Source organism: Fopius arisanus, unplaced genomic scaffold (assembly GCF_000806365.1).
Source record: "Fopius arisanus strain USDA-PBARC FA_bdor unplaced genomic scaffold, ASM80636v1 scaffold00013, whole genome shotgun sequence".
NCBI classification, from domain to species: Eukaryota; Metazoa; Arthropoda; class Insecta; order Hymenoptera; family Braconidae; genus Fopius; species Fopius arisanus.
In genome coordinates this window covers 293,304-311,257 of record NW_011887752.1, presented here as the reverse complement: position 1 = coordinate 311,257, position 17,954 = coordinate 293,304, and the positions used below count along the sequence as shown (strand labels likewise).

At 36.4% G+C, this 17,954-nt stretch overlaps 3 protein-coding genes across 3 annotated transcripts; 2 read left to right on the top strand and 1 right to left on the bottom strand.

Annotated features, from left to right (window-relative positions):
- Window positions 1-1,590: 1,590 nt before the first annotated feature.
- On the top strand, window positions 1,591-10,751 carry nSyb (neuronal Synaptobrevin; the record flags this gene model as incomplete). Its single annotated transcript, XM_011299093.1, is given in 5 exon segments — window positions 1,591-1,779; window positions 3,734-3,945; window positions 4,228-4,307; window positions 4,736-4,787; window positions 9,826-10,751. Coding segments are annotated over 5 exon segments (519 nt in total). The 3' UTR covers window positions 9,999-10,751.
- A 448-nt stretch (window positions 10,752-11,199) lies between these two features.
- Window positions 11,200-14,194, top strand: ATPsynbeta (ATP synthase, beta subunit). Its single transcript, XM_011299092.1, has 4 exons — window positions 11,200-11,374; window positions 12,398-13,221; window positions 13,298-13,753; window positions 13,908-14,194. The coding sequence occupies exons 1-4, from the start codon at window positions 11,266-11,268 to the stop codon at window positions 14,079-14,081; spliced, it is 1,563 nt and encodes a 520-aa protein (XP_011297394.1). The 5' UTR covers window positions 11,200-11,265; the 3' UTR covers window positions 14,082-14,194.
- Window positions 14,195-14,523: 329 nt separating this feature from the next.
- Window positions 14,524-17,934, bottom strand: lt (vacuolar protein sorting-associated protein light). The gene is made up of 4 exons (XM_011299091.1): window positions 17,882-17,934; window positions 17,532-17,723; window positions 17,323-17,460; window positions 14,524-17,176 (listed from the first exon to the last, which is right to left on the bottom strand). The coding sequence occupies exons 2-4, from the start codon at window positions 17,544-17,546 to the stop codon at window positions 14,804-14,806; spliced, it is 2,526 nt and encodes an 841-aa protein (XP_011297393.1). The 5' UTR covers window positions 17,547-17,723; window positions 17,882-17,934; the 3' UTR covers window positions 14,524-14,803.
- Between the last annotated feature and the right edge of the window lie 20 nt (window positions 17,935-17,954).

The following is a 17,954-nucleotide window of genomic DNA, read 5'->3' as shown; positions in this document are numbered from 1 at the left end:
TTCGAATTTTTCAATTTCAGTGAATACCTTCTCGATTTTCATGCTCGCCTGATACTTTTTCGAAAATTTCGAATTTTTCAATTTCAGTGAATACCAATTTCGTAACACATAAAATAAAATTCACCCAGTTGACTTGTCCCTCTGATACCGGAACTGCTAATGAGACAGTTACGGAGTCGGCTGATGGGCAGACACCCTCATTGCGTGTGGCGCCCTCCCTCTCTTGGGGTGCAGTACCGCGATGCTGGATCACTCCAACCCCCAGAACTGAGCATCGACTTTAGTCAATCTTCTTTGGGTATGACGTCATTAAGTACTTATTACTTTCAAGTGGAAATGGATTTCAGGGAGTGGAAACAATTTTTTGTTCCAAATTTTCATTCAAAAATTCTCAGTTCTTCCCCAGAATATACACTTTTCACATATTATTCATTATTATTTCCATGTTATCTATTTAGTATTAATTATTTTATTATTCCATTTATGTATTTTTATTTATCATTTATTTTTGACTCGATTTAATTGGACTGTTTTATTATTTGAGTTTCGTGATGAAAGGAAATTAAGAATTGAAATAAAGAAATTTCAGTGCTTGAGGATTCGAATAAAATTGGATTATTGTAATTTTATTAAAACAATTTATAACATTACCTGAACGGCATTCAATAATTCTCCACATTTTAATTGGTCTCGGCACACGTGAGAATTTCCCCGGGAAAATCCTCCAGAATCCACGATTTTCCCTGAAATAAAAAGAAATCTTAACATCATAGCGTCCAGAAATAAATAAATAATTCACAATATTTACAAAAATTCCGATTACTCTAAACGTGTGAAAACACTTGTTAAATCCATTATTCACCCAAAATTTATCAATCTACTTTATAATTATGTCATTTATATTGACCGCAGACGAATTTCCCGTAATTATGTAATTTAATCCGAACAATTGTATTATTAAAATTTTTTTTAATTCCGTAAATTCATAATTACTCAATGGCGGCCAGTGGACTGTGAAAATCAGATATTGAAAAATTTCTGGGGATAACAAGAGAAGTAATTGCTTAACTCAATTAAGACCCGTCAATTAACTCACCCCTTTCGATCCTGACGAGAGCTATCGAAATTGCGCGATGACATTTTAAAATTTGGGATTAGAAAAAATTCACGTTATCCTCGAGGTATCAAATACTGAAAATCGGGGTTTCACCTCTTCGGTACTGGATTACATCGACGACAAATCCCGAAACCATTTGGGGTCGCGTGACACCCCCAGGGGGTGAAAAGAAATGAAAATGGCACAATTATTGATTGTCTTTCCCGCGCGTGCGCATTCAAATGCGCAAACGCACCCCCGCGATACCGCAAAGAACACCCTCGACCTATCGAACTCATTTCGATCTTTGGCCCAGTTTCCTCAAACGATCCATTATTTTATTTAAAAAATAACCCGAGAAAGTGGGGAATAAACAATTTGGGGAATCGACGGAATCTCGCGGCGCGGGGGGCGATTTATCCCCGAAATTCATGCGCGTTTCATTTATTTTCTGTTGCAGATCGATTTTTTTTTCGATTCGATATACGAGGGGTGCGATTCGAGTGTTCCTCCTCCCCGAGAATTTATCAATAACCGGGGGAGTTTCTGTGAACGGCAGTCTCGCATTGGAACGTACGTCCTGACGTTTCTGGGGTGAAGTTTTATTTTTCATTAATAAAATAAAACAACGGAATTTGTTCAGTCAAGGATTAATTACCACGGCTTTGTTTATCTGAAATAATGTGAGTATTATTTTTGAGTATATGTGAAAATTGTTGGGGGGGTGGAACACCCCATTTCGGGCCACTAAAATGGCTGATTTTTTTTTCGGTTAAATTAGGAATTCAAATTCTGGAAAAAGTCGTCAATTTTTTAAAAACAATTGCATCATTTTTCTGGGATTCAATTGGTGTTATTAATTGTTTCGTCGAGCCATGGAACGGCCTTTTCCACTTTTTGATTGATCAATTGGAAAATTTATTTATTCAATCGTTGAATAATTTTCCCACCGATGTAGCGCACCTTCTCAGTATTTTTATCGTAATCACAACGATTTCTCCATTTTTTTTTTACGTGTACCTGTGGTTTAGAAGAGATTTGTTGTTCTAGTTGTGAATGGAGAATTGAAAAAAAATTCTACGCAATATTCACGAATCGTGCAATCGATTTCATTGATGGCAGTTCAGAGTTATATATAACACTCAGACCTGCCATCTCAAATCGGTGTGAAAAAGGGGAAAATTCCTAGGAAAAAATTCCTCCCCCCAAAATCTTGGAATTGAGGTACTATATTTGAGTAATCAATTCCATAGAGTGACTCATGAATCAGTCATTCCATAATTACTCTTGTACCTCAAGCGCTCGATAAGAAAATTCGTCCCTTCGATTTTAGAGTCAAGTACTTAATTGATTTTTATAATTACTTTCAATCAATTATTTTATAATTAAATTATTTTATTTTCACTCACAATTTTTCAATTTGTTTCATAAAATTTTGGTATTTTTTTATTTCAACCCAGAGAACAAATTTTTCTCACTCCCAAAAATCTTTTAATTATAAAAATGTTTAATAACAACAAGTAGATAATTGATTATCGAATTATTCTTTCTTCATTTAAGAAAACAAATTGATAAATAACGCTATATAAATTAAATCCATAAACAAATGTATTTCTCTATTGAATTAATAATTTCTCTTGATAAAAAATTATTATTATTATTATTATTATTATTATTATTATTATTATTATTATTATTGTGAGCGATTTTTCAATGAAATAGCGAGAAATGAATTTTTATTATTGGCAATTGCGTACTGTATTCCGCGTTATTAATTAATCAGCGGTTCTTTTTAATTATTCGTTGTAGGAATGAATAATTGAGAATATGTTCGCGGTAAATTGTTCCGGAATATAGACAAATTAAATTGAACACTTTTCGTTGCGGTTTGCAGAGTGACTCGTTGTTTTCATTCATCTTTTAAAAATTCATCCAATTTTATGGATAACTGCCCCGAGTGTATTATGACCTTTCACGTCCCTCTGACCTTTGACTCATAATAATAAATAACTCATCGCACCGTAACTGATGAACTTAATTTCCCTCAAAATACGATAACAAAGGTATTATTTAAAACAGTGTTGAACACCGGTACACGAAAATTGATAAGAACTTTTAATAATTATCTGAAGCAGAAGTTGGTGAAAATGTCATAGGACAGGTGGATTTTTCGTCACCAGTTTTTACGAGATATCTAGAAATTGGAGGGAGATAGAGATATTTTCCTTATGACCTTTTTTGTAGCTCTCATTTCTCGCCGTGGAAACGGTTTTTACAGAAATTTCGCTATCTTCCTCTGATTCTGAGATATTTGCGATATTTAACAAAAACTGATTCTCCAAGTTTTTAGTCAATATCTCAAAATTGAAGGAACATACCGATATTTTCATAGATACCTTTTTTGTAGATCTCATCTTTTTCTAAAAAAACTGTTTATACGAAAAATTGGCTGTGTGCCTCCAATTCCGAGATATTCGCTAAAAACTGGGGATTAAAAAAATGCACCTGTCCTAGTTTACCATTCCGTGACTGAATGTCATCAATCGTTTCTCAGACATTTGTAAAACAGCTTAAAAATGAGAAGATATCGGCAATAACTCCTGGAGATGGTATAATTTTTGATATTGGAATTATCAGGGCCTCTGAGGGTGGTCTAGTGCCGGATGCAGCTGCGGGTGCTGGGGGTGATGGAATCGTTGGTGGGCCTAGGACACCCCAGCAGATTGCCTCCCAGAAACGATTGCAGCAGACGCAAGCGCAAGTTGACGAAGTTGTCGACATCATGAAGACCAACGTCGAGAAGGTCCTAGAGCGTGATCAGAAATTGTCTGAACTCGACGATCGAGCCGGTGACTATCAATTCCCCAAAGATCCCAATATTTCTGAGTAAAATTTCTCCTGCGCCGGTAAAATTACACGTCAATTCCCCAACTCAAAGAACTTGAAGTTTTCAAATCAATTCCAAATTCAAAAGCAATCCCAAAGCGATATATTTCTCTGAATATCTGCATCAACGAATCAATATATTTTATTAAAATATAATTACTGTATAGATTAAATTTAAATTATAAAATAAATAATAAATTAGAATTGAAATATGTAAAATTGACAATTGACGGAATTATTTACAGATGCCCTCCAGCAAGGTGCCTCGCAGTTCGAACAGCAAGCAGGAAAATTGAAAAGAAAGTTTTGGCTGCAGAATTTAAAAGTAAGTATAACAGAAATATCCCACGTGATAAAACAGCCGGCAAAAAATGAGAACCAAAAAAATTCTGCATAAGAAAAGAACTCGAAATCCAAAAACTGATCATTTAAAAATTGTAAATAATGCAGTGCTTCTACTAAAATGAAAATATTCTCGAATGAACAAACTTTTTGTTTGTTGTACTCTTTTTCGAGGCCAGTATTTTGCCAATATCTCGGAATTTAAGGCGCATACCAAATTTTTTATATGAACCTTTCTTATAGAAAAAGATGAGAGCTACAAAAAATGTAATTATGAAAATATCGATATCTCTCTCTGATTTTGAGAAATCGGCTGAAAACTGGTCTCGAAAAAATGCATTTATTAATTTCGCGATAGAATTAACGATCAGTCATTTAATTTTTTATAATTATTAATCTTTTTTCCTGCAGATGATGATTATCATGGGAGTGATTGGTCTCATCATCCTGGCGATCATCGTCGGTGAGTAGATCCATAATGTTTTTAATTAAACCGAAATTCGGGGTGTAAACAATTGTCGTAGAGAATATTGTAAATAGACAGTCATTAAAAAATGAAAATGTTGATGACCTTCACACCCGTGACCCACAATGAACTCAGAGGATTGAAATATCATAATTCGATGCGTCAATTTGAAGATGAATTACTAGAACTCGCGGAGAATATTTCGATGAGTCCCAGAAAATCCGGAAATTCGGAAAATTCTTTTAATTATTCAAACAATTTGAATTATTAACTCGTGTGTTGAGATCTCGAATTGAATTCTTCGAACACTTCAATTGCGGAATAATATCGTTTATTTATTATGCTTGTAGAATTTATAGAAAATTATTAGAGAGCTAGAGGTTTTTCAATGGAATTTTCCTATTAGTGAAAATTACATACGAAAAAAATTCAGTAAAATGTGAGAATTGGAACTGAAATTCCACTCAATTCAATAGAATGAAAAGCATTAATTATTTATTAGCTTCTAAAAAATTGTTAGACGCCATTGATATTTTTATTTTCACAGAACAAGAAGAATAAAAAATTTGATGATCAGTCTTTTCGTGAAATTAATCTCATGATAGATTTCGCAAATTGTCCTTCAGGTTTAATTCAATACTTGCCTCGTTGTGCGCAATCCAAGGAAATTGAACTTCTCGTTGAACTTCTTGCAAGTAGTACTTGACAAACTTTTGACATTGGCTTGAAGCTCTAGGAGTTTTGCAAAGAAAATTGATAAAGTCGACGTTCGAGAGTTGAATTCAACGACATGAGATGTCTGATTGGCCATTTTTTTGGGACCCATCGATTTTTCAATTGAGAAAAAGTTAAATCTAACGTGTAAATTTGTGTTTTGTCCTTTTTCCGTCTAGCGAACTTCATGTAGACGCGCAGATTGGTGGAAACATTCATGTATGAGTGAGTTCAGGTAGAGAAAATAATGAAAAAAATCAAAAAATTTGAATCGAAAAGTGAAAAAAAAAGCCGGATTTATTGTGTCTCTGTCGTAGGAATATTGTTACCCTAAAACCGATATATCTGTTTACCCTACTCGTATATCTATCGCATATCTATCTCTAACTGTCATTTTCTTTCCTTTTTATTTAGCCTTTTTTTGTGGAAAATCTTTCAGATTCCTTTCAGGTGTTCACAAGTAAAACGATGAATTTCCCATTAACGATTTTCTGAAAAATTATTGAATGATCATCACGTGTTAAGAATAACCATAAAATCCCAAAACGGTACATTTTCGTTAGAATTTACAATTAGTTCACTAATTTCTCTTCAAAAACCTATTGCCCCTCGGTATAAAAAAATTAATTTATATTGCAAAACAATTGAAAAAGAGAAAAATGGAATGTTTTCAACCTTCAATAACACGAGATCGGTAGAGTGAAATTCAACAATTCAAATTTCATTTCAAAGTTCTAATTTTCAGCTTTAAAATGAAAAAAAAATCATTCAATTTCATCCATCGGCTTTTGAGTTATTGATCATTGAAGTCGTTTTGTTCCACTCCCCTACAAGTGACGACTTCAACGACTAGATTTTTCAATAAAATAATCGAAATGATAATTACACGGATTAATCATCGTTTTACTCTAATCACCAGTAATTTTAGGAGTTGGCCTATAAATATTGTCGATGTTATTCTGTTAGGTATTCGCTGGTGTATTTTCCTTTTGTATAAACAAAAAAGCCAAAGCTGTTTATGAATACTCCACAATCAACTCGATTGAGAAAATAATCGAGACATTGATGGTTTTGAAATGTGCCAATTGTTATGTGTCTGTCCTTTTTTTTAAACAATTTTTTTTTTAAATTAATGTGTAGGATGTGATTAATGAAACTGGTCCCAGGTGATCAACGATTTGTCTATTCTTTCACGAATCACTAGCTTTCGATATTTAAAAAAATATAGACTTGTTGTGAAAAAATAGAAAAATCATTAACTCAACAATTCGACAGTTTAAACATTTTTCAAATAATCATTGACACTGTGAATTTTACGGTAAGGCAATTTTACACTATGCACTTGAACATTTATTAACATTTATTCCAATTTTAACACTTTTATCAAATATTTTTTAATCTAATTGATTTTTACGGTACAGTGACTCGAATTTTTATAACATTTTTATATTATTATATATTATCCAGGAAATTTGGCATGAGATTGCGATTTGGAGATCGAATAGATAGTCCACAGATCTACCTGTTGCCGAGCTAGTACTTTCAGTACAAAATTAATTAACAATCAATTGAAATATAACACGAACACTAAATTATATTATTTATTTATATTTTTTTTACATTCTGGGACGGTTTTCTCAGCTTGGAAAATGGCTTCTAGTGCATTTATCAGTGCATGCAGATGTTCTGTATCTTTACAAATAATTCAAATAGTAATTGCAAATTAAAAATAACAATTACAAATATTCTCGACTCTAGTGCATGCGAAATTGCATTTTAATTCAATAGGAAGACTCCGCAAAAAATGTCAATCAAAAATTTTGGATTGAAATATTTGATATCACACTCATCAATTGACAAGAAAAAAATTAGATTCCTATTTTCCTATTGAATTTTGATAAAAAAAAAAAGTGTTGCATGAAAACTCTCGGAATGCAAATAGATATTAATAATAATTCGATTATTAATAAATATCTACAATATTGAATTCAATCATTTTCAGTGGGATTGACCGGTGGCAACGACTCGCAAATCTAAATTTCGTTGATTGACCCTAAATTAGCGAAATAATAAATAATAAATGCGAAATCAATATGCGAAATTGAAAAATAATCGAAAGGGAAATTGTCAGGGTCCTCTGCTGCCATCTTATTTTTATCAATCGCTGGAAAATCGTCACCCGATGATGAAGATAAAAGATAAAAGATGATTGCTGGAAAAATAGATAACTCATTCCATTATTTATTAATATCATTTGTTCAAAATCCATGACTAATCACTCAACAACTCCCGCTAAGCTCCACAAAAAGAGAAAAATATTAAATAATCTAATCGAGTCATTGATTAAACAAGAAACAACGATGCAAATCACGGAATTATTCTTTCGTCAGAATATAAATAATAAACGAAATTCAATAAAAAAATAATAAAAAGAGAAAAAAGTTGTGGAAAACTGAAGCATCGGATGAAATATTTCGAAAAATTAATGGAGTTGTCTTCATTTGATCCGGGGAACAGTCTGGTTTCATTGTTAATCATTACAATTACTAATTATTATTAATAAAATATTGATATAAGTGAATAGATAACAGGTATTTGAGGAAATATATCATATTATATAGAAGAGAATGGATAAATAAAATGGAAAAATCTAGAAACCGCTGTCTTCTATAACCGTGATGTAAATAACATTGTTTCCTCGTGCATTCATTAAAAACATGGAAAATAAATGGGATTTAGTCGCTAATGGAGTCTCAGCGTGTTCGTAGAATTAGAAAGATAAATAAATAAATATATCGAAAGTGATATAAAAGTTACATCTTCAATTATTTCGGTTTGTCCGTCAATCTTTAGTTATCGAATAATGCTTTTTACATAATGATGAGTGGAAAACATTTGAGATGAGATCATTGTAAAGATTATTGAGGATTTATTGCACAAATTATTTACAGATGTTATACAATAATACGTGTTAATATAAATCATGATATTGGAAGGCAGAATAATAAAACGATAACTACACTGTTTGAATTATTGAATTATTGACGAAATTTTTAAGACAATTAGTCGTCTGTACTTGGAGATATGTCCAGTACTATTATTAATTATTCTTCATCATAATTGAGTGATTAATTACTCTTCGTGGAAATCTATAGAAAGATCTCTCGAGGAATGGAAAGAGGAATATTGATTTTAAATTGTAACCTTCGAGTTTATTGGCATTAGATTTTCGATGAGCTCTCGAAAAATCTATAAATCAATTATTTATTTATCAGCTATAAAATAAAAAATCAGTTTTCCTCGTTTCAGAACATTATCTCTCTGTTCCCGAGTTATTTCAACTGTCGAATTACATTGACATCGAAAAATGAATCAGCACTGAGAGAAATAATTATAAATAATTACATTATAATTACTTAATAATTAGATAATGAATCATTTTTAAGAATTATTAAAGTACTTAATGACTTTTGCTGAGTAAATTTACTGATTTTTTTTATACATATTGCGCCAAGTAATTTGCAATCAAGTTTCAATATTAATTATTTTTTGATATTTTTTTTTAATAATCATTTTTTATTGAATAATTATAATTATCTTCTTTTACTTCTCCCACACTAATTGATCAATAATCATAATTATAAATAATAATTACTAATAATATCGAACAAAATATTCAAAATAATTGTGAGATATTTAAAAATTTTTATAATCAAATTTTATTTCTTGTTATATTTCCATATAATATTTCTTAGAATAATATTTTTTTAATTATATCTTGGTGTAATATTTTGGTACATAATGTTTACAAACGCAAGCAGTAAATTTACTTCAAAGTCAATCAACTCAAAAAATTTTTTTTATTAATGAAGAGATAAAAAAACGAAAAACTGTTCGAAAAACAATTGCTATCATTGAGAAATGGCCGCTGAATTCCTGGAAAAGCCCGTAAAAATGGTAAAATAACTGATCATCAGGTAAGAAAATTCTCCGAGCATGATAATCAACTAAAAAAATATTCTGCATGTTTTCGTTCCGTTTCCACATTTCTACTCTCTCGAAGGATAATTACAAAAAAAACTAATAACCACTTAATTTATGATTGGATTCCGTCCCACAGATCTGACAGACACATAACAATTATAACAATAACTCCTCCAACATTTTAATTTCGAAAGATCTCAACATATTTCCCGCCTGCACCAACCGGCGAGATTTTTCCGGGAATCCCCCAATTCCTAGATAAATCTCACCAGTTGATGATGATAATGAGATATATAGGTGTCAATATAATTAAGACTAATTAAATAATCGGTTCCAGCTAAATTTATGCCAGAATCGCCTCCAGCAGCACCACAAGGTCCAATCTATCAGTACGGCCCACCACCAGGAGCTCCAGCTGCACCAGCTCCAGCATCTGGTGGAGCTCCTCAATCAGCTCCAGCTGCTCTCGTTGGCTCACTCAATCAAGGAATTCTCCGCAGTGTAATGTAAAGAAAAAATAATAATTAAATAAAAATCACCAGCCGACAGAAGGAGTCAACTCCAAGAAGAATTCCAACGAACGATTTCATTTAAATCCCAATGGAGAAGAATTTGTTTTATCTTTCTTAAAATATCTTATCTATTACTGAAAATGTATTTAACAATTAGTTCATACGCTGAAGCCCTTGTCGATGCACTCGATTTATTGTACGACCCCCCGATAAATTATTGAATAATTATATCTATACGAAGAGTTCCAGTGTCCGGGAATTATTAAAATTAAATTGAGACGAAATAAATATATTAATTAAATAGAAAAAAAAACAATTGGTGAAATTAATGTTTCACGGTTATATATAATCCAAACGAGCTGATATATGTTGTATATAAATAAATATACGTCAAGTCAATGCGAGATTATTGTTTCAGTAATTGAAATTAATGAGGCGGTAGAATTTTGGAAAGTTTGTGGATTTTCGTCGGGGAGAAATGCTTGATAAATTTCGTAATTAGATTAATGGAGAATATATTGAGAGGGACACATTTGATTAATGCATGCCACTTGGATTTCACTTAGGATTTTATTGATTTCAGTGGGCAATAATGTTTTCTATTTCTTTTCCTCATCTTTGTGTATTTCATGCTTTTACGGAGGACGAGCTGAGGGAACGATTAATGTTATTGATTCAGTCCTTAATTGATGATAAATAAACCCCATTCATGTTGTACATGTATTATAATAAAGTAGAAATAAATTATGTATATTCATTTTATTTCATTATTATGGAGTCTTTTTTTATTTTCTGGGGCAGGTACTCAACCTCAGAGATGGAGACTTTCCCAAATATCCAAAAGTATCAAAACCGCGAAATAAAAACGAAATTTTATTTTATTTTATTTTCCAGGCGCCAATTTACAAATTTTCGGAAAGGAAAGTGTTTTTTTTTTTTTTACAAAATCTCATGCTGTTATCAACTGATGGTTAAAACCCTGAAGAGGGCGAAAAATCAAAAAATGGGAAGGAGAAATTGACTGCAGTTTATCGATCCGACGATTTTTGAATTCAAACGTCTTCCCGCCCGGGATACTCGCCCAGTGCTGCAAACCCACGAATCACAGGGACTTTTCCCCCTGACCAGTGGCAGCCTCTGCCTGCGCAGATCCATAAACTGGTCTCCTGCGCAGGCAATGCGGATGTTATACATCGAATTATCAAAGTCGGTGAGAGAACCAGCGGCTCGAGGTATTCCGGTCGTTTCTGTTCACTCCAACGGCCATGATGTTGAGTGCCGTATCAAAGGCAGCGGCTGGTGCCCTCAGGGCAGTAAAACCCACTTTAATCCAAAATGAAGTCACCAAAGCAACAGCCGCACTATCCGTCAACCGTGAGTACAAAAATAAAATTCATTTTCATCTGGAACCATTGAATTCCCCAACACCGGGAGTTGCCCCTAATTTTCTAGAGCTCCTCCCTTGACTTTTCCACACTGACAGCCCCTTAAATCATCCCCAGGGACAGCACCACCTGGTGAAAAATTCCTCCCATCGTTTTCACTGGTTGATGAATGATTTTAGTTTGGTACAGTCTGTCGAATTTTTTTCTTATGATTGATTATATAATTCTGGGGTCAAATGGACGTTCCATCGTGTGCCAACATGGCCGCTCTATTCCTCTACCTTTCGTGGGAGGAAAATTATTGTTGAGGGATCGATCAATGAAAATTATCGAAATTTATTGGTCTGGAGGTCCTGGAGGATGGCCCTTCGTCGTGGGCTCGTGGGTTGGGAATTGATTTTTAGAGAAGTCTCTTCTTTCATCTACTCCACTTTTCCTGAGATTTATTTGGGGGTAATTTTTGGTTTCTGGAGATTATTGTGAGGACCTCTTCGAGAGTTCTTCAGGGCTCAGAGGCCCAGGGTGGAATTTTCAAATGAGACCAGAAATTCGCGATTATTATGTAATGAGTGGCTTGATTAAAGCCTTCGGGTTTATTTTATTAAACAATCCATATGAATGTTTCTCAAGTGTTCTGGAATAATTAACGAGTTTTCAAATCGATTCATCAAACAATTACGTAATTTAATTGATCTCACTGTAATTAAATATATACATTAAGTAATCTTAATCGATTAATCTTCATGGATAGAAAATAAAATCACTGTGAAAAATCCCTGTAGTCTAGAGTCGACTCATCAAGTTTTAGGAATATCTCAGCTGCTAATGGATATCGCGAAATATTCCTCAGGATCTTTATTGTAGATTGGACTGAGAACTCCAAAAAATCTCAGAACAAGAATTTCTCTGTCTCCCCAAGATTCAGAATCCCTGAACCCCTGAATACTTACGTCTTCGCTACTGCAGTAAATAAATCCATTCGAGAATTAAATAAATCCGAATTATTTCCCAGGACGTGACTATGCAGCGAAGGCAGCGACCCAGCCAAAAGCTGGCACAGTAACTGGCAGAATCGTAGCTGTAATTGGAGCTGTGGTTGACGTTCAGTTCGACGATGCCCTCCCCCCAATTCTGAACGCCCTGGAGGTTCAGAATCGATCTCCACGTCTTGTCCTGGAGGTTGCCCAGCATTTGGGTGAGAATACCGTGCGTACAATCGCCATGGACGGTACAGAAGGTCTCATCCGAGGTCAACCAGTCCTGGACTCTGGATTTCCCATTAGAATTCCAGTGGGTGCTGAGACCCTGGGACGAATTATCAACGTAATCGGTGAACCAATTGACGAGCGTGGTCCAGTGAACACTGACAAACTCGCCCCCATTCACGCAGATGCACCAGAATTCGTGGATATGAGTGTCGAGCAGGAAATCCTTGTGACTGGTATCAAAGTTGTGGATCTCCTGGCTCCCTACGCCAAGGGAGGAAAGATTGGTCTGTTTGGAGGTGCTGGTGTGGGTAAAACTGTCCTCATTATGGAGCTCATCAACAATGTTGCCAAGGCACATGGTGGATACTCTGTATTTGCTGGAGTTGGGGAGAGAACTCGTGAGGGAAATGATCTGTACCACGAGATGATTGAGTCTGGTGTTATTTCACTCAAGGATAAAACCTCGAAGGTCGCCCTTGTATATGGACAGATGAATGAACCACCTGGTGCCAGGGCTAGGGTTGCCCTCACAGGACTCACTGTTGCTGAGTACTTCAGGGATCAGGAAGGACAGGATGTGTTGTTATTCATTGATAATATCTTCAGGTTCACTCAGGCTGGTTCTGAGGTAATTGTTTTTGTTATTATTTTCATCCACGCATTCCTACATTTTGGAATACTCAAATATTTAATTTTTCTCTCAGGTATCTGCCCTTCTGGGTCGTATTCCATCGGCTGTAGGATATCAGCCCACTCTGGCCACTGACATGGGTACCATGCAGGAGCGCATCACCACCACCAAGAAGGGTTCCATCACTTCGGTGCAGGCCATTTATGTGCCAGCTGACGATTTGACTGATCCAGCTCCAGCCACTACCTTCGCCCATTTGGACGCCACCACTGTGTTATCACGTGCTATTGCTGAGCTTGGAATTTATCCAGCTGTCGATCCCCTTGACTCTACATCTCGTATTATGGATCCCAATATCATTGGGCCAGAGCACTACAATATCGCTCGTGGTGTACAGAAGATTCTCCAGGACTACAAGTCCCTTCAGGATATCATTGCTATCTTGGGTATGGACGAATTGTCTGAGGAGGACAAACTCACTGTTGCACGTGCTAGGAAAATCCAGAGGTTCCTCTCTCAGCCATTCCAGGTATTTTATTCATCTATATTATCATTTAATCGTTATTATCGAATTATTTTATAACATTTGTGTCCATTCTTGATAAATTTAGATAGAATTTTCCATCAGAGAAGGAATTTTTTAAAAGATACATTTGTGGCTGATTTTTTGTTCCAATTAAAAGGTCGCTGAGGTCTTCACTGGACACGCAGGAAAGCTGGTGCCCCTCCCAGAGACGATCAAGGGATTCCAGAAGATCCTAGGTGGTGAGCTCGATCACCTGCCAGAGGTGGCCTTCTACATGGTGGGGCCCATCGAAGAGGTCGTCGCCAAGGCCGAGACCCTCGCCAAACAATAAACACCATCGAAGTGAATAAGAAAAATGTGACACATTTTTAAGAGATAATGGTTGGGAAATCAACTCATCAGTTCATTCAATAAATCAGTACCTCAATTATTTGTATAGTATAATCCATCTGAATTATTCATATGCCCCTCAACTGTTAATCCGTCACTGGAGTTTATCCTGATGATATTCTTTAGCTGAAGATACATTTCACTCGCAAATTGGAATAAAAAATGTAATGATACGCTTGGCCGCCAAGTTATTGTATATTAGTAAGGAAAATCGAAGTAATAAAAAATTTTGAAAACTTAATGATAATAATCAATTAGTTAATCGAAATCTGTTTTATGTATTTTAGTTTATTCAGTTCTCTACGAATGATTTATTCAATCATGATTATTTACATTTCTTTAAATTTTTAAACAAAAAAACGAAAGCTTTATAAATTTTCAGTGTACAAACCAGTTTTTTTTCAGCTTAAAAAAATAATTATTCTAGATTTTTGCTCTCATGAACATTCTTACTGTTAATGAAAATAGAATTATGTACAATTGATTGAAGAATTAATTTAATTGCGACTATCAGTACCGAGAGAATATTTCAATCATTAAAAAATTAAAGTTAAAATTTCAATTCAATAAAAAAATTTCATGATCTCAGGTGGTACGATTGAAGTACGATACTAAAATAGAAAACAAGATAATGCATTTAGCTGCAAAAATTATAAAAATTTCTCACTTGAACTTATCCTTCCCAGGATTACAAATAACACAATTCTCAACATTTTCAAGATCAGGCAGACACTCCTCATGGAACAGATGCTTACAATAAAAAACGACTAGATTCCTGGGATCTCTGACGATGACTTTTCTGTGGCAAGCCCCACACATCTGATCATCATCGACAAAAATTCCCTTCTGATGAGACCTAACGATTCTCTCATGAAGATTGAAATAATCTCCAGAGAGAATTTTCTTGCACCCCTCCTGGACAGACACCTGGAGATTATAATCACACATCATCTTGATAAGAGCCTTCTTGAGGCCAGGAATCTCCATCGAGGGGTTAATCCTCTGTACCATCAGCCTGGGGTCCACATACGTTCCAATTTTTTGAAGCAGGAAGGTGATATTCTCCGACTTGTTCAACGAATAATTAATAAGATCATTCCACAGCTCCTCATCGTCGTGCTCCTGGCAGAATTCGATAGCAGCTTCCATATCCCCCAGCTCCCTAGTCATGAGTGCAAGAGCTTCACTTGTATTACCAATTCTCCCCAGGAGATAAACCATTTCCGGATAGAATTGCCTCTGACTGCAGATATCCAGTGCCTGCTGGATTGGATAATTGTCAGATCTCCTCAGCAATGGGAGAAGTTTGTCCCTGGAGTAGTCAGCGTACAACCTGACGAGGAGTCCATGATACTTCCCCTTGCAGTCCTTCATGTCCTTCTTATCGAGAGCATCGAGATACAGGTAAAGATATCTGTGATTATTCTGCAGCTTCTTGACAATCAAATCACTAGGCACCTTGTCCTTGTCCAGGATCATGGCAATGGCCCTGTCAGCATCGAGATCCATGAGGCCTTCGATCATATCATAAACCGAGCTCCAGAGCTGATGCCTCTGGATCAACTGGAATACATCCTTGTGCCTGAGCTTGAGGTACATTGCCAAGGCCTTGTCATACTTGCCATCGTGGGAGTACAAAATGGCCAGTGCCTCTAGTAGGACATTTTGCTTCTGATTGTGCATGAGGAGGTGCTCTAAAACTCCATTGACAACAGCAGCCACAGTGTAGAGTTTTGGTGACCACTCCCTAACTAGCTGTAGAAATCCATCAGGATCCATTTTCAGATACTCGTACAACACCATCTCGTAGATCAGGGGATCCAGGGTGACGTCACCTCTGGGGAGGTACGAGGAGATAGATCTCAGCTGGTGGACTCTGGCGAACTTGTACACCTCTTCTTCCCAGAGTTTTTTGTCTCTTCCCAGGACCTTCAAGCACAATTTCCCAGCTTCCTCGTACTGCTGAGTCCCCAGTAGATGGTCCAGGTAAACTCTACCAACGTTGATGAGAGTGTGACGTTTGCAGTCCCTTCCGTCATTGAGGGACACAGCCTCCAGGGCTGCTTCGAATTTACCATGAGACAGAAGCCACTCCAGTCTGTCGTCAGAGTCGTACAACGAGGCGATCACGATGTCCTTGGGAGAGACTATGAAGAATCGGTTTTCCTCGGGGAGACAGTCGAGATGGTAATCGTTACAGGAGTATTCCTTGTAGCCACGTAGAGTCAGATAGTTGGCACAAATTGTTTGGGAATCCTGATACTTGGGATCCACAATGTGAAGAGTTGGGCGTTGAGATTTTCCAGAGTCATCTGGCTCCTTCGGACACCCCAGCAGCACCAGTTGCGTGTCCAGAGGGGCTATTCCCGATATATAAAAGTCCACCTGAAAGGTCGAGACGGGATCGATGAGGAACTCCGCGAGATTCTGCCCCGGTGTCTCCTGAGTGGAGCGTTTTCGGATCTGACAGATTCGAACTGTGTCCACCCAGCCGATGAGGAGTGTCCTGGAGTTCGTCCATCGTAAATTGCAACGGTAGTGCTCAGGGAGGGCAGGTGGACTGGTTGTCCATTTGATGAGACCTAGAGAGCACTTGGAGTTCAGATCGTACACTCTGACACCTGTGTCTGAAGCCCAGGCGACAAATTGTCCCATCCAGGCAACAGATCGAACTCCACCCTCCGCATCACAGAGAACAGACAGTTTCATTCGCGATAGAAAGGTCTTCTCGTAGAGGACGAGTTTGTCGTCACCAGTTATGAATTTTTTGGAGCCACCAGGTTTGGAGTAGCTTGGGTCAATGGCGATGGACTTCACCAGACGACCAAGGGACATGTTGTGGTTATTGTCGGTTGTATAGAGGCCGTAGATGTAGACTTTGCCATCATCGCTGCAGGAGGCGATGTAGTCGCCCTTGTGGTCGATCGAAATTTGATTGACTGCCACTGTGTGGGCTTGGAGGGTCTTCGATTGGATGTTGTTCCCTTGGTGGTCCAACACGTGGATTCGACCCCAGTGAGAGCCCAGGCAGAGGAACTGCAAGACGTGAGTGAGTTAAGTCTTTAGTTGAAGTGGAAAAAGAAATTGGTGAAATTTTACAAAGACCAGGATAGGGCCAGGCCGTCATGATCAAAACAGAATGAAAAATAATCTGTCCTTTTGTCTGACAAATCCTTCAGTACCTTGGGATGGACAGCGATGCAGCTAGCTGCATCATTCACGAGAATGCCCTTGATGTCATTTTGCATCCTGACATACTTCAGCTTTGGCTCAATCTCGTCTACGTCTGAGTAAGAGTCCTCCTGATTGCTGGAGTCATCCTGAAAAACACCCAGACTATTGAAAAATCCATCGCACCTATTGCAATGAAGAAATTAAATTCTGGAATTACCTTGGAAGAGTCCATGATGCTCTCACCCTCAAATCCCTACAAAATAATTATTTTCGTATTCCCTATCCACTGGAGCAGGTTCATGAGTGCTGCTGTCAAGAATTATCTCTCGAAGAGGTTATGAGTCATGTTGTGGTGGTACCTCCAATAGCTCTCATCATCTTTCATCTCTCTCTCGAAAATAATCGCCATCTTGAGAGAAGAAATGACAAAAACTAGATGAAAATTTCTTTCCCACAATTTCTTCCGGAGTTGATTTGTTGTTTTCGTCTTCAGAATTTTTGAGACAATTTCCTGAATACCTGGAGGGAATGAGATTGTACCTGATTTTTCCAGAAATTTGCAATTACCATTTAAATTTTGTTTAATTATTCCTCTGATAATCCATCTGCGCACGTGCGACATTATCTCTCGTATCCAATC